Source organism: Sminthopsis crassicaudata, chromosome 2 (genome assembly GCF_048593235.1).
Source record: "Sminthopsis crassicaudata isolate SCR6 chromosome 2, ASM4859323v1, whole genome shotgun sequence".
Taxonomy (NCBI): Eukaryota; Metazoa; Chordata; class Mammalia; order Dasyuromorphia; family Dasyuridae; genus Sminthopsis; species Sminthopsis crassicaudata.
Genome location: NC_133618.1, coordinates 330,292,961 through 330,318,963, shown reverse-complemented (window position 1 = coordinate 330,318,963; position 26,003 = coordinate 330,292,961). Strand labels below are relative to the sequence as shown.

General features: G+C 32.7%; 1 protein-coding gene across 5 annotated transcripts in view; it reads right to left on the bottom strand.

Moving 5' to 3' along the window:
* The window catches only part of SYNE2 (spectrin repeat containing nuclear envelope protein 2), a 385,421-nt gene that overhangs the window by 80,446 nt on the left and 278,972 nt on the right, over nt 1–26,003 (bottom strand). For all 5 annotated transcript variants that reach the window (XM_074290333.1, XM_074290335.1, XM_074290334.1 and 2 more), the window contains 8 exons: nt 23,558–23,689; nt 18,542–18,738; nt 13,316–13,448; nt 10,936–11,118; nt 10,380–10,526; nt 8,054–8,230; nt 5,594–5,749; nt 1,483–1,635 (listed from right to left, as the gene is read on the bottom strand). In XM_074290333.1, coding sequence (XP_074146434.1) covers nt 1,483–1,635; nt 5,594–5,749; nt 8,054–8,230; nt 10,380–10,526; nt 10,936–11,118; nt 13,316–13,448; nt 18,542–18,738; nt 23,558–23,689 — 1,278 coding nt within the window. The remainder of the gene's footprint in view (nt 1–1,482; nt 1,636–5,593; nt 5,750–8,053; nt 8,231–10,379; nt 10,527–10,935; nt 11,119–13,315; nt 13,449–18,541; nt 18,739–23,557; nt 23,690–26,003) is intronic.

Genomic DNA, 26,003 nt, shown 5'->3' with positions numbered 1-26,003 from the left:
TTTCAAAATTTGTATTTACAGCTTACTACTGTGTAAATTGTCCTGTTTCTGCTTACTTTACATCAGTTTACCAAAGTCCATGATTCTTAGAAATCATCTATTTCATCATTTCTTCACTTCAATATGACTTTTATCACATTCATATACCATACCTTAGTCATTAATCCAGGACATTTTTTTTAATCTGTCCTATTATTCTGTTTTCTATTTCTTATTCAGAAGTACTGCCATTGCCTTTAGTCAATGTTAATTGACTACTCTGTGGATCAGTTTACTTTCTTTCCTGACTTTCCTGATCAAAATTCCCTTCCCTAGTCACCATTTTTCTACTGTAACCATCTCAATTTATTAAACTATTAGCTACTTGAAGGCAGGAAGCTTTTTGTATTTGTATCCTCGGCACTTAGCATAGTGCCTGACCCATAGTAAAGATTTAATGAATGCTCTGTTATTCATTCACACTTAAATCATTTGAAGAACTTATACCTAACTGGTTTTCAGATAGGATCTGTTATGGCAAATGTCCAATTGGTATCAATTTGTATAATAATAAAAAAAATTGAAAATGTTATACAGCGCATTCCAAAATTTTTAGTGAAATTATGATTACTTCTGTATCAAAATGAAAATTAGTTTTTGAAATATGACTACTTATGTTATAGTTTTTAGATTCAAAAATACAGCCTTGTTGTCAGGATCCTGAAAACAGAACTTAAAATGAGATTCTAAACATTTCCACAATAAAAGCTTACTCAATTTCCTCACAAAGTTGAGTGAAAACAAGATGACAAATTCAAGTGTGAATTCTACATTTACATCAATATGCACCAAACATCCTTGAGCCTTAGATTCCTTATCTGTAAAATAAGGAGACTGGACTAGATGAGGCTATTTCCAACTATGACCCTATGACCACATCAAAATTCTATTGTCTTATGGGAAAGAAATAGGGCTGCTTGGCTTAGAAATATACTTAGTCATAGCTAAGATGAAAAGAAAGAAGCAGGAATTTCTAGTAGATGAGTAAGCAAAGATTAGCATGACATCAAAAATATGTTTCAAGGTTAATTTTATCACCAATTTCTATATGATATGATTAGGTGACACAGTGTTCCTATATCCCTGAGACATCTACCCTAATGAAAGAGCTTCAGATTCTCTTCCATAGAAACCATTTCCTTGCTTACACGCCTCTTCAATGATGAGTTAATGATTTATAATTAGCCAAAAATGCTGTCAGAAGTCAAATTCAAATGGGGTATTATTTGGGAGGCAAGATATATGTCAGTCTTGCCTGATATAAACATTGAATTTGATGTAATATCTAGGGCTTTTGCCTCTAGAACACAAATGAGAAGTTTTTAGCAACATATCTTTGTGCTTCTGAAAAGTATATGGCATGGAACAACTCTCCAGTAGTGAATGGAAAATTGTAAAGAAAGGTCAAATAGAAGAAGATAAATTTAAAATATATCCCACTACCTGATTGACAATACTGTTCCTCATTTGATATAAATCATCAATTCCAGAAATGGTGTCCTGTAACACTGGTATTGGGCCACTTTCCAAAGCCATGTAATTTTCTTTAAGCTCATCCAGTATCCGGGATTTAGTTGCCAAGTGATTTTCTAGGTCCTAAAAAAGAAGGAAATATAGTTCTTAGCAGTATAGCATTCCAAAGTATTTGAATGGTGTATAGGACAAAAGATTTCTCCTTGCAAGTCTATTGTAGAGAGCCTTAGTAAGCATCTGGTAAATATTTCATTAGTAAAGAAATTCATTCATTTTGCACAAGGATATAATTTATAATATAACATAAATTATATTACACACGGTGGTCTAACTGAATGTCTCTGTCTCTAGATTTCAGAAGAATTTAAACCAGTTCTCTTACATTATTTATATAACCTAATAACTATTAATGGGGTAGTTATGTGATACAGTTAATAGAGCCCAGCCTGCAATCAGAAAGATTCCTCTTCCCGAGTTCAAATCAGACCTTAGACAATTACTAGCTGTGTGACTCTAAGAAAGTCGCTTGACCCCATTTTGCCTCAGTTCAACTGTAAAATGAGTTGAAGAAAGAAATGACAAACTACATCAGTATTTTTGCCAAGAAAATCCCAAATGGGATTATAGAGTCAGACATGATGGAAACAAGTGAACAACAACTTCTATTATTACCAAAATTTGATTTAATGGAATAATGATCATAGCTAGCATTTGTATGTCTTTGATATTTGCAAAGAACTTTACAAATATAATTTTATTTTATTCTCATGATAACCCTATTTATAAGTGCTATATCCCCATTTTTACAAATGAGGAGACTAAGGCATACCAGGATGGAGAGACTTGCCAGGGACAGTGACTAAGGCTGGATTTGAATTCAGGACTTCTAGAGTATATGTCCAGTACTCCATCCAGCCTAGCTGTCTCAATCTTAGAGTCACCTTTTCAGAGTCATTTGTTCTTACATAATTAATTCAAGTGAAAGGGAGGCAGAAGTCTTCAATCCAGGAAAGAACAAGCAGTCTTTGAAAGCAGGAATGACAATACCTAGCTATCAGGTTGCAAAATTTTATTGAAAAAAATTAAGTTGCTCCTTTGTTTAGCAGCAACAACCGAGGTCTTGTTTTTACAGCTTAGTTTATTGGCACTTTAAGCATTTATATTACTTTGTTGAAAATTTGATGAAAGAAGCAAGTTGCTGCTACCTATACTAATGGAACACAAGTTGTTCAGACACTCATCCTTGATGTAATCCTCTAAAGCACTATCATTCATCTCAAAATATGTGTTTATGATTTTAAGCTTAACTATATTTCCTATCATCAACCTGGAATTCCAAACAACTTGATTCTTTCTGCATATTTCAGGATAATAGCTTGGAGTACTTAAGTCAAAATAATTCTTGACTTTCTTTTTGCTCTGAAATAATAAAAACTAGTTCCTCCTTTCCCTCAAAGACACAGCTGTTTAGAAATCTTTGAAATATTTACTAACAAGTTGGCATGTTTTTCCTATACTTCAGGGAAACTGTGAAGAGGAAAGCTTCTCAATGAAGATGAACTGTTATTAGCAGAAAACAGCAGGGAATAAATAACACAAGAGAGCTGAAGAAGTGACATAAGGTTTCTCTTCTGTCACCATGGCAATATAAGTACATGAACATTTTAAAGAGGAAAAATAAAGGTAAAACTGCTTAAGGAATCATAAAAAACAGTTTCCATAAGAAATTGGTATTAGCATTGTAGTCTGAGAATTTGCTGTAGTTATGTTGAAACATCATTGTAGTTTCCATATTTTTGTGTCTCCCCATTTCTTTCCTTTGAAAATCCATCTTTATTTTCTTTATGTCTTCAACCGTTTTAAGTCTAATTTTCTATATGAGGTAGTTTGTGAAATGAAAAAGTTCTAAGATATACAAGTTTATCAGATATACTTTATAATCATTTATTTTTGTTGAGAAAAGTCATGCTGAATCAATTTAAATAAGTTTTCCTTCATGTGAAATAAGAAAACATTATACACAATGTCTATGATAACATACATGAAAATAATATTAAAATGCTATTTAATTCAAATGAATTGCAGTGATCAGTCTTGGTCTCAAAGAAAAAAGGATGATACACATTTCTTTCCTTTCATTGTTGTTGAGATGTCAGAACTATGACTGTAGAATACTGAATATATAAAACATGACTGATTTTATCAGTTAGATTTTTAGTAAAATTTTTCTTTGTTACATGGAAAAACTTAATGGGTAAGAAGATATTTTGAAAAATGGTCCTGATGAGTTTTAAAGGGCATAAATTAAAAAAAACTTATTAATTAAGAAAAAAGGAAAAGTCATTCTGTGATACTTTAAAAATACCAAATTCCTCTGCAGTTATCATGATGATATCTACAGGGATCTCAAAAGTCTTGGTGTAGTTTTTAATCTAAAATTACATATTTAGGGACACTGTATAATAGGAAATTAAAATTTTAAGGACACTCATAGTTTAAAACTACAAGTAATGCTCTAAGGAGATACAGATGGTAAACTCTCCATGTCATTTTATCCAATTTTCCTCAGTAAATTATTTGAGGCTTAGCTACCTTCTAATCATTTACGACTTTTGCTAAACTTGAAAGCATAATCAGTGGCCTTGAGTTTGCATAACTTACTTCCTTGAATTCTCTAGGGGAAGAGAGAATGCAGTAAGTTTAGTTGATATGAAAATATATGGCTTGAATAATTAGGGAGTTTGGTGAGTCCCCATGTTAACTTCTTTGTCTATGGCTGCCTTTGCAGAAAAGAAAGACAACACAACGACTGACTTGTCACATATCTAGCTAATAATGCAAAAAATTATTCACTAACAATAGAAATTAGTGTTAATGGAATTTCCATTTTACTAACATATAATTATCATTAAGAGTTCAAAGGTATTGCCCATCATTATTCACAGCATTATCATAATTTGCAGATTGCCAATAATAGGTGCAATGCATAAGAAAAGGAATACATCAAAATCCCTCAAAACTAATACTAAGTTATATTTCTGTTCTAAATGTGACAGGAACTGAGGGGAAAACAGTTCTTTTTCAATACAATACACATCAGCTGGAAGAAAATGCTTTCTTTTTGAAAAGGCTCAGAATGAAGTATAAAAAAATTTCCAATAATTTTGTAATTAGAAAACTGACCAAAAGAGAAATAAATCTCAATACCTTGGCATTTTTTTTTTTTACTGAGGAACCCCTCCCCCTCCACAAAAAACCCCAATTGTGATTTTAGTGATTAAAAACCCCAACTCCCCCCAAAATTATTCTCTCTAAATTTTCTCAAATGAAAGTTAACATGCTTAGAAAATAAATTATATTTCATAAACATGGATGATTACTTAGTTATAAAGGCAACAGAATGCAGTGGAAAGAGCACTACATTTGGAATTAAGAAACTTTAATTTAGACTCCTGCTTCCAATAGAGTAGGAAATATATAAAACCATAGACAAGCAACTTAACCTCTGAGACAGTGTCTTCATCTGTGAAATATGGAGAATAAAACGTGTGGAGCCCACTTTTAGGATTTTTATTAGATTCAAATGATGCACTTTATATAAAACTCTTTGGAAACCTAAAGGCACCATAGAAATACATACACACACACACACACACACACACACACACACACACACACACACACATGTATGCAAGTAGGTGGCACAATGTTGTGTCTAAAGTCATGAAAACTCATTTTCTTGAGTTCAAATCTGGCTTTAGACACTTAAGCTGTGTGACTCTGGATAAGTCATTTAATCTTGTTTGCCTCAGTTTCTTTGTGTATAAAATGAGCTGGAGAAAAAAATGGCAAACCATCTCACTATCTTTGCCAAGAAAGCTCCATATAGGGTTATGAAAGGTTGAACACAAGTGAAAGGAATGAACAACAATAAAACAAGAATGAAGAGATATAAGAGATACAATGTAGCTTCATTTAAACTTTCCCCCTACCTCTAAGAATGAAAAATCATCTGAAATTAAAAAACAACAACATATTTGTGACATACTTAAACAAGTATTTTATGTTAGATAATTTTTACCTGACAATCCAACAGAGTCTTCCTTACTGATATTATACTTCTAGGTCTTTGTAATGTTTTTAGTTTTTCTCCTTGGGCTTCCATCCAATTTTTCAAAGTTTGTATTTTGTTTTCATTCTCCGTGATAGACTCCAGAAGTTGTTCCAAATGTTGAATCTGCAAAATATATGCCTTCAAATCAAATGTACTAAATCTCTGAATGAATTACATCGCTTCAAGAGTTTTTAGAGGATTTTTCTTTTTTTAAACAGTATTTTATTTTCCCTCCTATTACATGTAAAAACAACTTTTAATATTTGTTCTTTTTTAAAGTTTTGAGTTACAAATTTTATCCCTCATTCCCTGCCCTCCCCATTTCAAGACAATTAGTAATCTGATAAAGGTTATGCATGTGGTATCATATAAAACATTTTCATATTAGTCATTTCTCTTCCATTTCTATGCTTTCCTATATTTTTCTAGCAATTCCCACAAAATTATATTAATTTAAAAATCTCATCAAAGACTAATATTTAAATTAAAAACTAAACCACTGACTGAACAGTTTGGCAATTATTATTGAAACTATCTGATAATTGTGAGAAGTATACTCAATGTTTTCACTCTTTTTTAGTAATTATACAAAATGAGAAATCATGGAGAATTTTCTATCTGAATAGGTATCAAGGAAGCACTCACACGAATGAAATCAAATGTCTTCTAAGAGGCTATTTTTTTTAAACTAATTCTAATGCATGCAAAAATTTACACATTTCTTTCTCCAGAATTTGTTTTCCATAAGTATGCTTTTATCAATTCCCTCCAGATGACCAGGATGATATTTCACTAATTATGCATATATGTATATATATATATATATATATATATATATATATATATATATATATATATATATATATAACTTGTGTCAGGGAGAAGAGATAGCAATTATATTCACATGTGAATATTAATACAGAATTATATCTAGCTCCACAGGAAAAACTAGTAAACCTACAACTGCGCATATAATACTTTGAATGAATTTTTCCTGTTCTTTTACTTATACTTTACTTTCTCATTCTTTAGTAGGGATAGGAACTAGAGCTCTAATTTCTTATATAGGGAATCTATCAATGCAAAAATACCCATTTTGGTATACATTATAGCTATGTTCTTTAGCTTAAGTCTTAGTTGTCTAGTACTCTGAGAGGACAAATAACTTGCTCAGTCACATAACCAGGATGTATCAAGGCTGGGATTAAACTTGGGTCATTCTGGCTTCTATGCCAGCTCTCTCTCCCTGATGGCCTCACTTACTCACTCATTTCTTACTAGGGAGGCTCAAAAAATGAACACCAATAATTTTTGGAAGATACTGGGTATCTTCTATATCTATAAATTTTAATAACATATCCTATAAATTCTAGATTCTTTTTACCTAATTGTCCTGTAAAGTCTTCCAAAATATCACAGATCCAAATTTTTGTAATGTTTTCAGCTAATGTTCACTTAATGCATGATGCCTCCAAAGACTTAGTGCAATTTTAAGTTTTAATAGCTTTAAAATGATCAGATTCTAATGTCTCACTTTGTGTAATAAATATAGAGTGTCCTCAAAATCTTATGGCAGTTAAAACTTAAAATTTCAGTAAGACTTTGAGGATACCATATATACATATATATATATACCCACACATTACATATATACAATATATATATACATAAACATGTTATATATTATATTTAGTACATATATTATTAATAGCAGGACATGTATTTATGTATATATGTACATATATACATATATATAAAACATATTTATGTTACATATATTTATGTTCTGATATATAGAGATTGAGGGGTGATTGATGGAGAGGCAACATGTTTTACTAGCATCTTCTCATGGTGAAGAAAATGTGAGGAAGGCTCCCAATCTTCTTCATTGAATGAACCTCTTGTGGTAAATGAATGGGAGAAGCATATATCTATCATCATATCCTTAAAGATATAAACAAAAGTCACACAGGATGGGCAATCATGGATGGGTTGCATGATTTCACGGATACAGATGTTATTTGTGTTACTGTAGGGAACCTTACCATCACAAAGATCTCTGACTATTTGAGTATTTTTGAGACTGTACACATGTATATTTAACCCACATATCTCAACATATCCACATTTGCTCATTCTTTTTGATTCTTGTCCATTTTCTCTCAAAAGTTTGTCACACGGGATTCACCCAATGTGCTAAATGCTTCCCATACATATGTACAAATGTGTATATAGCCACACACACAAACATACGTACACACACACATATGCATGTGGGGAATTCTAAAAATCTTAGTGCAGTTTTAAACAAAGCTATTAAAATTTCTTCCTATTTCCACATATATATGTATGTATATATGATTTTAAAAGTTCTAACACAAAGCCCCAAGCTAAAAATAGAAAACTGGGGCGAGGATGGGAGCAAACCTTTCTGTTTAGTGTCCCATGTAATTTGTGCCACTGACGATTCATTTCTCCAAGGCATTCCGCAAATTCAGTTCTTTCATAACGTTTACTTTCTACATCGCTGGTACTTAGCTGTAGTAATGACTGATTGACAAAATCAATGATCCATTGTTTATAATTCATTTCCATTCTAGATTCCTGGAAAAAAAAACACACCAAAAAACCAAACATGGACAATGTGTAACCTTCTAAAGTGTATTCAGTAGATGGGGGAGATAGGAGAGGAGCTATTAAATTTGAATGAAGAGACATTTTAAGATGGATTTTCACTTTTGTGTACTCCAGGGGGCATCAAGAAATCTTTATTAAAAAGTACTTTCTAACTAGAAGCCAATTTGGCATTTTGTCCTGAGACTTCTGGCCAATTCTGAAGCCTTGTGAGCTCTTAGTGTCATCATTTCAGTGCTATATATAGCTGTGGTAGATTCAGAAAACCTGTTTCTTTCTGAAGCTGCTTGGAAAAAATCTTCTTCAAGGGTAGCCAATTTCCATTTATAGAGCTCTTGGAATAGTGATTCATTGAGGCCTGGGGAGGAGGTAAGGAGTATAACTCTTGGGACTGCTTTTATGTGAACATAGGAATGAAAAATCATTTATTAAGTTCTGAGTATGTGCACTATATTTGGGATAAATAAAAGAGAGAGACATTTTTTAATCAAACAATTTATAGTCTAAGGGACAAAAGATACATATAGGGGAATTGTAGTTTAGGGGAAAATGTTTTGGTTTGAGAAGGCATCTTATATTAAACCAACACCTTCTTCACTAAATGACTGAATATTTTAATGAGAGTCCCATGCCATTGACAGACAGGTCTTCCCCTCTATTCACCAGGCCAGCAAAAGCATGGAGTATAGATCTCAGGGCATATATCTCAGAGAACAACAGTTGTTCTCAAAGAATATATCCTGAGTACACTAACTCTTCTAAGAAATCCTTTTCCTATGGCATATAATATTTGGAGGAAGAAATACAGAGACAAATAAATAGTAGGTATTTAGAAAATGCTTTTTGTTCCATTGAATTGAGAGGGCAATATTTGATGCCTATAGGGCTACTTTTAACTTGTTATATGCTATCTAACTATATATCAAGTCATTCTGGCACCTAAGTTATTAGTCATCAGATTATTAAAACTACGAAGTTAGTCTTAGGCAGTTGGTAGTCCAGTGGAGAGAGTGCTAGTCTTGGAATCAAGAAGACTCAAGTCCAAATTTAGGCCTAGACCCTTATTTGCTGTATGACCTTGAGCAAATCACTTAATGACAGTGGGCCTGAGTTTCCTCAATTATAATATGGGGATAACAATAGCACCTATCTCAAAGGGTTGTTATGAGGATCAAATGCGAACAGTTGTTAAGTACTTATCAAAATGCCTGGCATATAATAAGCACTTAGTAAATGCTTGTTTCCTTTCCTTTTCTTACCTCCTATTCAGATTGCCCAAGAGTATGCCCCAAAAGTACGACCCATTATACTGGGTATAGTAAGAGACCCTTTCCCTCTACTCCCAGCTTTCACATCTCCCAATCCCTACCCCACAGTGTAGTACGCTATTGTTCCTCTATGCTCGAGGTCCAGAAGACCACAATATCCAGGGTCACAATGCTACCTCCTTGATGGGAATTTCTGTGGGAATTTTCAATTAGCTGAAGAGGAGAGACATGAATCCTGAGGCCTGAATGTCAACACTGTACTATGTGTCTTCCCCAAAGAAAAGAAAAAGCATAAAAACCATTGCTCTGCTGATACCCATCTGGGAATCTTGTTTAAAATCTTTTTTTTTTTTTTTTTTTTTTTTTTTTTTTTAAACTAGATACTTTAGGATAATGTGGGGAAACTGCATTTAAGCTCTGTGCTGTCATTATTTGGTTAACTGTAGACTTAAAGAACAATCAATAAATCAATAATCATTTATTAAGCACTATGTACTAGGCACAGTGTTAGGTGAGAAGGATACAGAAACAGAAATAAAAAATAGTTCTTGCCTTCAAGAAGCTCTGTTATGGGAACTGGGGATGGGAATCAGACACTAAATACCAATATATATATAAAGATCAATAAGAAAACCATTTTCATATTTATCTCTCACAACATTTATATTTCCTTAATAGGATGAAGGAGAAAATTTGTTACATTTTTACTGAATGTTCTTTTTTTTTGGTCTGTATTCAGTTCAATTTATTTTCTCTGTCACATAACTTCAGTATTTCCCAAAGGACTAAATTAACTAGAGGAAGTTTTTTGCTTTTGTTCTGAGATTTCTTATCTCTTCTTATAGTTTTACCTTGTATTTTTGAAGAAGATTTTTCACTTGAGTTATAGAACTTGGTGAATCTATATTGTCCTCATCTACTGTCTGCTGTTCTATGCTGTCCATCCAGTTCATCATTTCGGTGATTGCCTTTCGGGATGGCAATTTCTCCATTTGAAGCTGCAAGGACAAAATGATTTCCATTTAATTACTTCCAGTTAACAGCATGAATCAGGGCAACATTAAAGATGATATCAGGTTTGTAAAAAGGTCTCACTCTATAATTATGCAGGCTACTCAGAGAAACAAACAGCATTCAGTCTCAAAAATAAGCAATGCAGAAGACCTGTATAAAGTATGAAAGTGGTAGAAGTAAACAGGGGAAATAAAGTAATTAAAGCCCCAATTCTCTCCTAAGAATGATCCCAATGGAGGAGTATCTAGTAATTAAGACTTGCATTCAGCAGTGCTATTAGAGAAAAACAGATAACAATAATGCCAATCACTGAATTAGAGAATTGACTTTACAGTTGTAAGCTGAGAATTGAAAGTTTCAAGATTTATACTGGGTGCTTTGATATCTATTTACCTGATAGAGCTTTTCTTGGATATCAGGAAGCTGAGTGATCAGCACTGCCCATTTTTGCTCGAATTGTGCTAAAGAAGATCTCAATGTGGCAGTGTCAGCTTCCTTCAAGTGAAGAAGCTGGTTTCCTGTGCTGATCACTGATGTCTTCAAGGAAGATTTTTCATCTACTTCCTTTGAAAATTCCTATGGGATGCAAATTTTACAAGTGAATAATCCATTGGATATATGATTCACTTTCATTAAGATGGGTGAAATGCAAACTAAGACTGCAAAAATACTTGTTGATGGCCTCAAAATATACTTTTTGAAGTGAAATTCATTTTCTTAGACCATTCAAATCACTTTTCAAAAAATTCTTTTTAAAATATTTTTTCCTTCAAATGATTTATAAAAATAATTATAAAGAAACTCTTGATACAAGGTACTTCACAAACAAAAGAAAATGTTTGAGAGTTGATTAAACCAATAAAACTGAGGCAGTCAACTTTGCATTTATTAAGTTCTTACTATAAGTGCTACAGATACAGATACCACAATTATTTTCCATTCACTAATACTTATTTTTGCATTAATAGACATTAACAGATAGTAGGTAGATTAGATACAATGACAAACTGGAACAGATTTATTTCCAGTCAAAAGAGACAAGCTCATGGATAAGAAATGTTATATATTCCCTTGAGGTCACTACATTGGACAATTTTGTTTAACTTTTCTGAGATAAAAGAAGATACCATTAAAACATTAATGGAAAATGATTGTGGCAAAAAATTTTAAATCCTTAAGTTTTTAAAGTTTGTTTTGAAAAATTGTATTTTAAAGTCCATGTTAAGAGTATAAATCTAAATTCAGAGAAAGTGCTCTCTTTGTACAATGGAATTGTTATGGAATATATGGGAAAACCAGGATCAACAAAACATAGTTTTCTGGTGTAAATATAAGTAGAAATTGCTACAAAAGTAGAATTTTACTTCTTTATAAATAATTCCAGCATGATGTTTTTCTTTTCTTTTTCTTTTCTTTCTTTCTTTTTTTTTTTTTTTTTTTTTCTGTTTTGGACTTTTAAAAAAAAATTTTTATTAAAGTTTTTTTTTTTTAATTTTCAAATCATACGCATGGATAATTTTTCATCATTGACCTTTGCAAAACCTTGTGTTTCAATCCCCCCCTCCCACTTCTTTCCACCTCCCTCCCCTAGATGGCAAGCAATCCAATATATGTCAAACATGTTAAAAATATGTTACATCCAATACATGTATATACATTTATATAATTATCTTGCTGCACAAGAAAAATCAGATCAAAAAGAAAAAATGAGAAAGAAAACAAAATGCAAGCAAACATTAACAAAAATAATGAAAATGCTATGTTGTGATCTAGACTCAATGCCCACAGTCTTCTTTCTGGATATAAATGGCTCTCTTCATCAGAAGATCATTGGAACTAGCCTCAATCATCTCATTGCTGAAAAGAGCCACAGCATGATATTTTTCAGCAGGAATGTGATTATTAAATAGATTGATCCAATGTTGTCAAATTAATCAACTAATCTTTAATTCATTAACATTGCTTAATTTCTTGTATGTGAATATATGCCTACAATCTGGCTGGGTTTTATATCATTTACTTAGACATATTCATAGTACTGTGTCTGCTTAGACTGCATTTGCTCTGTTTAAAAAACAAATAAACTATAAAATTCTAAATTGGAATTACATCATTACTATTAACCAATTTTCATTGAGGCAGCTAATCGCTAGATGGATCAAGTCTCAGGCCTAGAGTCAGGAATACATTTTCATTGTCAGTAGATTCATTTGTCTATCTATACTAAAATGTCCACTTAAGTTTTCTTTAACAAAATTAATTTTTTCATCCTCAATAGTGATTTTGTCCATTCAGGGAACTTCCAATAAGGAAAAGTATGTAAATCAGCACGTAGCTATGTAATAGTTTGAGTTGTGTTTGACTCTTTGTGATCCCATTTAGGGTTTTCTTGACAGAGATGGTAGAGTAGGTTGCCATTTCATTCTCTCATTCATTTTACAGATGGGGAACTGAGGTAAACAGGGTTAAGTGACTAGTCTAGGGTCACATAGCTAGCAAGTATCTGAGGCTAGATTTTAACTCTGGTCTTCCTGAATCTAGATTTGAGTGTTCTATCCACTGTGCCACTAAAAATACTTCAAGGAACAAAATGTAAATCAGCACATGTAATGCAATTTAGAGGGTTGCCTGAGAAACTGAGGATTTAGGTAATTTGTCTAACTTAGCAGAATGAGTCAGAGGTAAGACTTCAACCTTCTTAATTCAGAGCTCTGCTCTCTCAATAGCCTTTCAAATAAATATTAAATATCAAGCATTTTATTATATCACTTACAAAGAAATCATTTATGTTGCTCCTAATTGTATCCAAATCTTGAGAAACATTAAGAGATTGTTCCTTCCAGTAATTCAGAGTTTGCTGAGCTGATTCCAACCACTTGGTTAATTCATCTGAATCCTTGTTATAACTATAAAAATAACAAAAGAAAAAAGACACCCCACAACATGGTTCATTATTTGTTTCCTCTTATTCTACTATATGCAATATATTTACCTTTCTAATTTAGAAAATGAAGTGATCTTCATAGTGTATAACTTTATTCCTTATCCTTTCCCATTACAAACAACTTTTTCCTTAGCCTGGTAGATAATATAAAATTTATGGCTCATGTTCCAAACCCAGATGAGACCAAGATGTTCTATACAACTATTTATTGTAGCTTACCTTAGTTACAAGGACTAAGAAAGAAAAATGGAGATGAGGCAAGAAAGATTCTTTGTATTTCTCATCAAATATGTACAAGAGTATCTGCTGAAATGCATAATGATTAGTGATCTTATGTCAATAGAAATGTATTTTCCAGGGAAGCTAGGGGGCATAATGGATAGAGCACCAGTCTTGAAGTCAGGAGGATCCGAGTTCAAATATGGTCTCAGATGCTGTGTGACCCTGGGCAAGTCATTAACCCCAATTGCCTTAGGAAAGAAAGGAAAGAAAGGAAAGAAAGAAAAAAAGAAAAGGAAGAAAGATATTTTCCTAACAAAGTTTTGTCAGGGGTGCAAGCCCAGTGATTTCAGTGCTTGGAAAAAGATAGATTGGTAATTCATCTAGAATTGAAAATTTGTATGTAATTTAAGTGAGAAGTTAAAAGTATTTTGTCTGTTTTGTTAAAATAATACAGCTGAGCTGGACATAGTGGAATAGATTTGAAATCCCTTCTCCTGGAGAGAAGAAGGTTGGTAGAGGGCTTGAGCTGAGAGGAGACTCACCAAAATGGGTTATGGGGTATGTGGATGGTAATTAGCTCACATTGGGAAAGACTAGGTCAAAGAATCATTCCATTGACTCCAGGATCAAATAGGTTTGTTGTTATTCAGTCCTTTTAGTTGCACTCAACTCTTTTAAGATTCTATATTTAGGGCTTTCTTGGTAAAGACAGAGTTTGTTATTTCCTTCTCCAGGTCATTTTGTAGATGAGGAAACTGAGGCAAATGGAATTAAGCGACAAAAATAAGTGTCTGTTGTTGGATTTGAACTCATGTCTTTCTGATTCCAGACCTGACTTCAGAGCTCTATCCATTGTACTCCCTGGCTGACATTGAAAGGTCTTCACACAGCCTAACCCCCTTTTTACTTTTCCAATCTTTCTTCAGTTGACTCATCCTGCATTAGGTTTCCTTTAATTTTAGTTTTTAGAACTGAGTCTTTTTAAGTAATCAGTGGTAGTAATTTAGTGGCTCTTGGTAGCCACTTAACAATGGACTTAACAATGATTTATCATCTCTCATCTCTATGTCTTTGCACTGATTGGCTGCTCCTCTAGCCTAGAATGCTCCCGTTTACCTTAGCTTCTCAGAATCCTTTGCTTCAATAGTTAGTTAAAAACATAATCTGGGAAGTGAGTTAGAAGAGTGGATGAGAATGATAGGCCTGAAGTCAAAGAGACTCATCTTCCTGAATTCAAATTTGGTCTCAGACACTAGCTATTTAATAGTAACCTTGGGTTAGTCATTAAATCCCACTTGCCTCAATACCCTCATCAGTAAAATGAGCTGGAGAAGGAAATGGTAAACATGCCAGTATCTTTGCCAAGATGAATAGGAAGAGTCAGACACCACTGAAATGACTGGATAACAATAAGGCAATTTTCCCTAAGTCTAGCAGTGAGAAGCTTCCCCTCTGAGGTACCTGCCATCTGCTCCATATGCATTTTGTATATGTTTATTTATTTATGTGTTCTTTCTCTCATTAGGATGTAAGTTCCACAAAGGCAGGGATAGTTTTGCTTTTCTTTGTAGCCCCAACACTAGCACAGTTCTTGGAATTATAGTAAGCACTTGATAAATGCTTGTTGATTGATTTAGAGGAGTTTAATGTATATATTATTTAATATGATTACATATATTATTTAAATGATTTATTGTTAATTTAGTTTAGTTTTTGGTTGGGGAAGCTGCAGCCTTATTGACTGGATTATCTTTAGTCAATGTTGATGCAGAATTTAGAAAGTACTGGGATAAGTCCCAGTAATACTCCATATAAGGCTGGATTTACAGGCCAAATCATGGCAGGATATAACATTAATAAAAATACAACAAAAATCTTGGTCACTGAATGAACATGTGTGTAATCCATTATGATCTTTTGAACAGCTGATTTACAGTCTGATAACATGCTTAGATAAATTTAAGTAGAGCATAGACAGAGGGGGCTAAAATGATCAATAGCCTAGATTGTTTCCTTTCTTTATCTATACGAAATTACATATCAGAAATAAATATTTTTGATAAATTATAAATTTTGCTAGACAGTTATAATGAGAGGACCTATTGAAGGTATTTAAGAGAATTTTAAATAAATCTTATAACATAAATATGTGAGTATTTTCAAGATGAGGTAAATGAGAAGAAAAGAAGGAATACTTAACAAAATTCTGTCATGAGAAAACATGTTTGTTTCTCTTATATAATGATTCTATATGTTACACGTTTGGTTTTTTTAAAGGCTTATGTACAATGAACACTTGCTCAATGAATATATAGAAGTACCTAATAGTCCCTTCATTTCTTTTTACTAAGGAATGTATACTTGATTCTGTATGGAAAATGCTGTATGCTACCACATATAGAATCAAATCTACCTCATCCTTTCTGAATGTGTATGTGTGTGTGTGTGTGTGTGTGTGTGTGTGTGTGTGTGTACCTAATTGTTAATAGGGATGATGGAAAAAAGTTTGGGGAAGGAGGAAGACTTTCATAATTGAAAATAAAGGTGATAAAGGCTATTATATATTTCGACTCAAAAAACTTAAGTCTTCTGCTATAAAAGAAAAGGAGTAATGGAAGAGCTCATGATCAAACAAGGAATAGAGAGGATCACAGAAAGTGGACAGTTTAGATTACATAAAATTAAAAAAAAAAAAAGATTTAGTACAAACGAAACCAATGCAGCTAAAATTAGAAAAGAAAAAGAGCTGAGAAAAAATATTTGCTGCAAATTTCTCTAAAAAGAGTCTTTTTTTCTATGATATAAGAAATTCATTCAAATTTATAAAAAATAAAAGCTATTCTCCAAAGGGTATGAAAGGTAGTTGGCTAAGGAAAAAAAATGGGGGTTATCAATAGTTATAAAATTGCCCCAAATGAGTAATAGAGATGAAACCTCAAAGCTGCATTAATATCATACCTATTAGAATGCAAAATTTATAAAATATCAACATACAAACGTCAGAAGAGTTATGAGAAAACAGGTACATTAATGCTCTATTAGTAAAGTTCAGAATTGGTTCAATCCTTTTGGAAAGCTATTTGGAATGAAGTCTCAAAAGTTACTCACCTCTATATATACCCTCTGCCTCAGTGATATCACTACTAGACCAAAAAGATCAAAGAAAGGAAATGGACCTATTATGTATAAAATTGTTTATATGCCTTTTTGTGGTTGCAGGAAGCTAGAAATAAAAGGGAGGAGGTCATCATCCGAGAAAGTGATAAACAAATTATAGTATGTTGTGATAGGACCAGGATTCCCTACTTTTTCTTTATTTGGGATATTTTCCCTAAAAGATGACAAAATTCTCCCTAGGAATTGATTGACTGCTTCCTCCCTTGATGCAGCTTCCTGGTCACCAAAGGGCATAAAAAGTCCCATCTACATGGCCCCTCTGCCTTGGGGGAACCACATGAATCACCATACCTTGTTTCCATATGAAGATGAGAGGGACTGCATCCCCAGAAACTAAGTATTTTTGTATCCCTTCTTGTATATCCTCACAGTTCAATACTTTTTGAGCACCTCATTTCATCCCAACATCAAACCTGAACTAATAGGGTGGTGGCATTAGGCTCACTGTTAAGATATATGAATTTAATGGGATGTTATTGTGATATGATAAATAACAAAGTGGATAATTTCAAAGAAATTTGGGATGGTTCATATAAACTGATACAAACTGAAATGAGCAGAACCAGGAAAACAACTTGTATCATAACAACAATGTAAAGACAAATAATTTTGAAAGAATTAAAAATTAATCAATTCAATGACCAATCACAATTCCAGAAGAATGAAAATTCTATCTCTTCTGCCAGAAAGATTAAAGACCCAGAATGCAGATTGAGACATACTTCTGGACATAGCCAATTTGGAAATTTGTTTTGTTTGACTGCAGATATTACAAAGGCTTTGTTTTTATTTTACTTTTCAATGGGAAAGTGGGAATAGAAGGGGAAGAAATCTGATTTCTGTTAATTGCAACAAACAAAATCAAATAAAAAAATAAGAAATGGGGGAGATTTTGAGTTAACAAGGATGGGACCTTAGTTTACAAAGTACTATAGACAAGAACAATTTTGTGAAAGATCAGGTATCCCTTGATTTAAAGGAAACTATTTTTCTCTCAGAGGAACCCCTTAGGGTTATTCCCAGAAGGAAAATACTGATTCCAAAGGTTCAAGCCTCATGGAAACCATATGGCTACCCACCAACAGGACTTCAGTGAAAACAATTAATCTGACCAGTCTATACAAAAAGCTCAAGAGCCCTTATCCCCAAGTCTCTACTTTCATTCTGAGTCAAAAGCAAAGGTAGCTAGGGACATTACATTTGTACTCACTCTCACTAACTTTATCTCAACAGAGATAAGAGTAAAATAATAGTCTTCAAAGGTAATATTTCTTAACATATACACACTAGCTCAAAAGGTATTCTTGATGTTTAAAAAAATAACTATCTCCTAGATTTTGGTTTAATCTCATGACTCACAGCTATGAGTACATGATAGCTTTATTATTTTTACCTTTTTAAAAATGCTTCTTTGTTGATTAGAGAAATTAGAGAACTTTATTACAATTAAAGTGACTAACACCTCTGTACAAGTGGCAAAAAAAATGAAATGAACTTATGAGAACAATCTTTTTTTCTTTTTTTACATGACAGGTTTATAATACCAAATAAAAATATATAAAAAATTAAGATGAAGAAATTTTGGGATGGCAGAATTTCTGAAATACCCTTATCCCAAATAGTTTTTGCAACTAATGAAGCTTTAAGAAGGCATACCTGACCAGATGCTTGAGAAGGGTTTGAAGTCTGTGTAGTTCATGGTCAACTTTTTTGTTTAAAGCCAACCATTGTTCTTCTAGCTTTGCAATCTGGCTTTCCAGCTCAGGACAACTCACAGTAGTCGCTAGGTGTTTTCCTTCACTTGTGGTCTGGTAAAGTTTGGTATGTTTTTCATCTATATTCCTTTTGATTTGCTAAGAAAAGTAAAGTTACAGGATCAGTAAACTAATTTGTGAGTATTTATTGAGCAGCTATTTAGTCCTCAGAACTGTGTGGGATACAGAAGAATAAAACCTCATTCTTCTCTTCAAAAAGTTAAGAGTATAAGATTATAGTAGCATATAGGAAATAACAGAAAAAATAAACTGTTATTCTACTCATTGTGCAATGCTTCCTCTAAGTGATGCACTGATTCAGGGAAAAGAGTGTGATCAGGCAAATCTTAGGAAATGGAAAAGCTTTGTGGAAGAGAATGATTGTGTTAGATCTTTGGAAAAAGAGAAAGGATTTATACAGGTGAGAAGAGAAAAAGAGAAAACCATTATGTCTAATGGGAAAAAATGATTGAGAGCACATACTTTGAAAATTTACAACTATTATATGATTTGCTTTCTTTGACATAAATAAAAAAGGAGAAATAAAGTATAAAAGAGCTGGCCATGAAATCAGGAATTCCTTGACACATATTGGCTGTTTAACCCTAGTCAGATCATTTAATCTTTCACTCTTTTAGGGAATTCTCTAAATTAAGTTGCTGAAAGACTCCAGCCTTCATTGATAAAGGGAGTTTCCTATATCTATACCAATGAAATCTGTAATTCAACTCCCATAGGGTTGAGGCTTGATTGAAAGAGAGGAATGAGTATAGTCTCTATTTCCTAAGTTTGAAAAGGAGGGGAGACAGAAAATAATTTGAGGAGACAGTAGAGTCAAGTGACGGTTGGTTTGGTTTGTTTCTTTTTAAATACAAAGGAGATTTGAATATGTCTACAAGCAGCAAGGAAGGGAGAAGTATTCAGGGACAGATTGAAGATTAGAGAGGATGATTATAAATATGTAGTGGAAGATGCAAGTGGTTGGAATAAAAAGTACCTAGAGAGGTCTTAGAGAATAGAAGGGTTAACTAGGGAAAAGGAGGAAGAACCAACAATAACATGAAGGAGTTTTGTGATCTAGAGCAAGATCCCTTTAACTTTTCCCCATTCACAACCTCTTTTCACCCAAGAAATTTTTACATGATCTGGGTGTATAGGCATATAAAATAGGTATACAAATATTTACTGATAATAGAACAATTTCATGACCTCCATATTCAGTAATGTGATCCCATATGGGGTTGTAAACCACAGTTTAAGAAGCTTTGATCTAGAGAAAGGGAGAAGAGAGAGTGTAGTTTACAAATGGAGATGAGATCATTAGACTGGGCAAAAATAACAAATAGATACCTCTCTGACATGAGAAAGGAAAATGGTGGTGAACGTGTTACATTTTAGAGCAGGTTTGACAACAAGCTCTTGGATACTTTTAATCTTTGCGCATACACATATGTGAATGAGTTAGAGAGAATGTGTTTCTGGGGTTAATCTACTAAACCTCCTTTTTTTTTTTTTTAGCACAGGGCTCTCTCATATCTTCTTGCCTTTGCACTTTTCTTCCTACATGAAATGATCTCGCCTTCAATTCTGTATTTTAGGTTTCCATGGTTTTCTTCAAGACTAAGTTTAAATCTTACCTTCTATAAAAGGCCTTTTTTTTAATCCTTTCAGTTCCTAATACCTTTCCCCAACATTTCCCCAACATTATTTCAGCTACTCTGTATCTATCCAACACTCATTAAGCTCCTATGTTCCAGGCAGATAGGTAGTGCAGTGGATAGAGTACCATGCCTAAAGGCAGGAAAACTCAGCTTCCCTATTTCAAATCTGGGCTCAGACATTTCCTAGCTGTGTGATTCTAGGCAAATCACTTGACTTGCCTTGCCTGAGTTTTTTCATCTGTAAAATAAATTGGAGAAAGAAATGGCAAATTATTCCAGTGTTCTTATAAAGAAAATCTCAAATGGGGTTACAAAGAATCAGAGAAGACTAAAAGACAAAACAAAAAAACATCTCAATGTGCCACTGTGCTAAGCATTCAATATATAAAAAGAGACAAAAGACAGTCCCTGTTCTCAAGGAGCTTACCATCTAACAACTATATATACCTAGATATTTAAATGTTATTTAGAGTGTGAATTCTTTGAGGGCAGGATCTGTTTTTTTTTTTAATTTTTTTGTTTCATAGACATTTAGCATAATGCTTGGCACATATATGCTTAATACATTCTTGTTGATTCCCTGAGTACCTTTTCCGTCTACAAAGTACTTTGTATCCATCATTTTATCTCTTCCATCTGTCATAATAATCCTTTAAAATGGGGAGTGCAAATATTATTGTTATTTCCATTTTGTATATGGGGAAAATTAAACACTATAGATTAAATAATTTGATCCAGGTCATACAGCTGGGAAATATACAGCAAGAATGTGAACTTCTATGACTGTAAATCCAGTTCTCTTTTTTTCAAATCACAGCAGCCTAGAATTGGAAGAGATTGCAGAGGTCACTTCTTGGTAATTTTCACTTGACACATGAATCTTTTCTGCAACATTCTTCTTGAGAGTAGTTTTCACTGGGAAACCAGAGCTAGTGTTAGAGTTGCCCACAAATGGAACAGGTCACCTATTTGATAAGATGAGTGCCTACGTAGTCCTTTGTTTCAATCCTTCCTTTGACTTTATCTTCTATCTTATATAATATTTACTTGTGTAGTACATCTCATATCTCTTTTTAGACTAAATTCTTTGAAGCTAGAGATAATTCTTTTTTAAATCTTTGGATCACTACCAAAGTTCATACATATCAAGTGTTTAACAAATGTTTGTTATATTAAATACCTTTTGTTCAGATATTTCGGTCTGACTCTTTGTGACCCCCTATTTGGGGTTTTCTTGGCAAAGTTAATGAGGTGCTTTGACATTTTCTTCCCAAGTTCATTTTACAGATGAGGAAACTGAGGCAAACAGAGTTGTATGATTTGCCTAGGGTCACATAGCTAGAAAGATGCATTTGAATTTGGTCTTCCTGACACCAGGCCTGGACTCTATCTACTATGTCCCCTAAAGTACTTAACTTGATACAACAAACATTTGCTAAATAAAGAAATTTCTGCTTGATAAATATATGTAATGTATAATTCAATGTTCTGACATTAATTGGATAGGGTAAGAAGACTAGAATGTTTCTTTCATTGGTAGAGAAAATTTCCAGGCAAGAAAATTCCCTCTGCCAATGCAGGTTAACATCTGCACCTAAGATTTAAGAGAGTTGTCTGAAGCACTGGAAGAAGTTAAGTGTTTTGCCCAATATGTGTCAGGAATGTTAAGGTGAGGATTCCTCTCATGTATAGGTTGGACTAAGTAGCCATAAAAAATTATTGCAACTCTCAAATATCAGTAATTGAGTTTGAACTTGGGTCTTCCTGGCTTTCTGATGATAATAATGATAACATTATAGTGCATTTATGTAGGACTTTAAGTTTGCAAAGTGCTTCAAAAATAATATCTCATTTTATCCTCACATGAATAGGTATGTGGATAGATGGAAAGTAGGTGGTATTATTATTATTATTCCCATTGTTGTTGTTGTTTGTCCTTCCTACACAAAGAGAATCATTCCATCAGGGAGGTGACGCCATGACATTCAAGGTCACCAGTCTCATGTTATTATCCTCCTTTACACAGATTAAGAAACTACAATGGATATAGGGATATGCTCGAAGTCACACAACTAGAAAAGATTTCCTCATTTTCTTGGACAAACACAAACTAAATGACATAACTGATAGTTTTAAGAGATACATCACCTATAGGGAAATAATCATGACATGACTATTGAAAATTTCTATCTTTTGTTTCAATGTGCCTCAAAATGGGATCTATTGTTAAGCTCTAATTCTTATTTACATGATAATTTTGTTGTATGTTTGCAAGTTTCATTACAATCATCTTTTAAAATATACTATGTTTTGGAAATGCTTGTTTTAATCTATAAATTAAAAATAAAATAAAATTTAAAAATTATAATTCTTGTAGTCCACAGAATGGTACCTCTTTAGTCCCTCGAGTTAATTTAGTTCAAAAGATCAAGTTTACTTGAAAATCAGTGACAACATAATAAAACTGAAAATGTAACAGAGGCCAACTATTAGATTTCCAGGCCATCTAAACCCCATAAAATGTGGTGATGTCCTTTCATAAATATTTCTTCTGGAACCCTGCATCTTCAACATGATAAACAGAGCCCTGCTGAGTATGTCTTGCTTTCATTTTACAATCTGTGCAGGCCACAAATCTACTTTTAGCTTAAAAAAAAAAAAAGGATATTTGTTAACCATATTTAAATATCATTCCTTAGGTACAAATGAGCATTTTGAAGTGAACAAAAATCAAAATTTCTAAAGCTTGTGTCTTCAAATTGTTGTTTGAGTAAAAATACCTAATTAAAATTTCTATTATACTATTAGTAGCAAGATGCCCAAAGCTATACTTATATAAATTCTTAGTCTTTATTCTTTTCAACCAATGTAATTTAAATGCAGGAAATGACTCAATGCAACTGGCTAAAAGTTAAAAGTAATGTTTCATAACTTTTTATTTAAATCAAGTAACAAGGCATAAGCAGCTGCCTACTCTTAGGCAAATTTTTAAGGAATTTTACTATGAGATTTAGAACTGGAAGGGATTTTTACACCAACCTCTTCATTTTATTTATCAGAAAAGTGAAGTCTCGAGAGGTTGTGACTATGTCTGAGTGTATGATGTGATCTAGAATTCAGTGGATCTAAATCTCAGTACTTATGATCCACATTATAAATAGTGTTCTACTGATTCAAAACAATCCATAAAATGAATCCACTTTCCAAAAAAGAGAGGATAATCTTATTTTTTGAAAATGTAAGCAGAAAAATGATACCTGATAAAATGCAATCCTTTCCATTAATCTTTCCTCTGTCTCTTCCACTAGACTTGTGGATGGTAGGGAAGATCCAAGAATTTCCAGGTCTTTTTCAAGGGATTCATAGTTTTCATCAAATTCTTTCCATTCCTAGAGAATCAAAGAAAGTCAAAATCAGTAAGTCTTTTTCTCAGAATGTTATCACAGCAGTAAGAAAATTAGTTTTAGAATAAAAATTTTAACAGATTAAACAAGTCAATATTAGCGTTAGCTAGTGTATAGAATACAATGAATCCCTATAAATGCTTTTTTAAAAAGAGTATTTTAAGAATTGTTTTGTTGTTCTGATTGTGAAAAAGTCTTGAATGGCAAAAAGTATTGTGAATCTTATTCAGTGCATAATAGAAAGTCATTGGAGTCATGGGTTGAAATGCAGAAGATAAAGCAGAGATGGGAAGAACTTAAAATTTTTATTCTTTAAAAAAATCTTATTAAATATTTTATTTTCCTTCTCAATTATATCTAAACAATTTTAACATTTTTTCAAATTGTGAACTCCAAATTTTCTCAATATTTCTCTTCCCCCATTGAAAAAGCAAGCAATTTTACATGGTTTATACATGTGTAGCAAGGGATCTAAATGTAATACGGTAATTAAAGTGCTTAGAGAATGAGATATTCTGATTAGGAGAATGTTCTAAGTGCTCTCACCCTCCTTTTTTTCTACTCAAGTTGTTTGTTTGTTTTTGTTTTTTTTTAAATAAAAGAAAATCCTTCTAAAATATTCTTCACTTTTTTGATTTAGTATATCCAGTTTATGGAATATAATTTAATATTTCTTTGGCTGCTAAGGATCTGGTAATGCTGTAGGAGACAACTCTTAACATGAATTTTCATTGAAGAACACTGAAGACAAAGATAGTATAGGAATTTGGAGTGAATTTTGCAAGGACTGTGACATACGCTAGAGGAAAATTTATATGTATTTATTTTTTAAATCCCAATGTAAATATTTTCTTTAATTTCTTATATTTATTGCCTTTTTTCTACTCATGTGATCCCATCCCAGACCAGGCTGTTATCACCTCTTTCATTATTACATTATTGCATTAACTACGATGCAGCTACTATAGTAATATCTCTAAAGCACAGGTCAAACTATGTCATTCCCTTGCTCACAAAGTTCTAGTGACAACCTTTTATTATAGGATATAATACAAATTCTTTACTTATGTTAGCTCCCCAAGAGAATGTAGACTCCTTGAGGGCAAATGCTATTTCTATTTTCTCTTTGGAGCCCCACTGCCTACCACAATTCCTGAAACATAAGTGCTATTATGCTTATTGATTTCACCAAAGAGGTCTCCTTGTGGCATGGAAGTAGCCCTACTATTTTAAAGACAGTTCAAGATAAATACAAGCTTTGGCTGGTTCAATAAAACTGGAAGGCTGTCTAGTATGCTCTGAGTAAAGACCAGCTAAAATAAGTTCAGAAATTTGTAAATAGCAGGCTAGTTACTAATTGATGTCCAGCTACAGTAATGCATGAAACACAGAAAATTATAAATCAATCTTCAGTCTTGGGTGAATTCTTTTTAATTCCATATTGATGATGAATAGTAAAAAAGAGAGAGCAGAACATATTTCAAATTATAAAAATTTTAGATTATCTTAAACTTCAATTTAACTGTTGGTATTCTAAATGTTAAATCTCTGTCCTATGATCAACTAATTGACAAAGTTGTCAGTAGCTGAACTACACAGATCTTAAAATTGCTATATGTGAAACCAGAAGGCCTATGGAAGTTGAAGCTGAAAAACTTTACAGATCTGTCTCAGAGAAGTTGATACTTGTTGATTACTTGTTGAAATAAAGAAATTGATTGAGTTGCTTCCTAATTTGCCTCAAAAAATAAAAAATATTTTAAAGGATACTAAGTGGCTTACAATAATCATAATGAGCACAAGTAAAAAGGAACAAAAAAGCAAGAAGAACAATATAAAGATGACTAGCTTTTGTGCTCGCATTTCTTGGGAAAAATAAAGTAGTAAAATTTAATGAATCATTTAACAAGATTCTCCAAGGTAAGTCAATATTTGCCACTGTGAAGGTGGTACATGACAGGACTGGGAAAATTTATTGGAAAAAAATGGTTTATTATTGAGACAGTACAAGAAACTTTACTTGGAAACCTTACATGTATATATAGAATCTGATAGGCTCTGAACATGGTGAACATTTCAAAAAAATTAAACTGATTCCACTTTATTAGTCATGTCACTGACATGCACATTGTATACTAAGATGATAAGAGTTCAATTTGTAAGTTGTAATCATTTAGAAAACAGAAAAATGTAAGAATAAATTAAATGGACTATGCTCAGCCACGGAATTTACCAGAATTACAAAGGATTTCTTGAGCAAAGTCCAAATAAAAGAAGCATAATGTTTGCTAGATTTAGG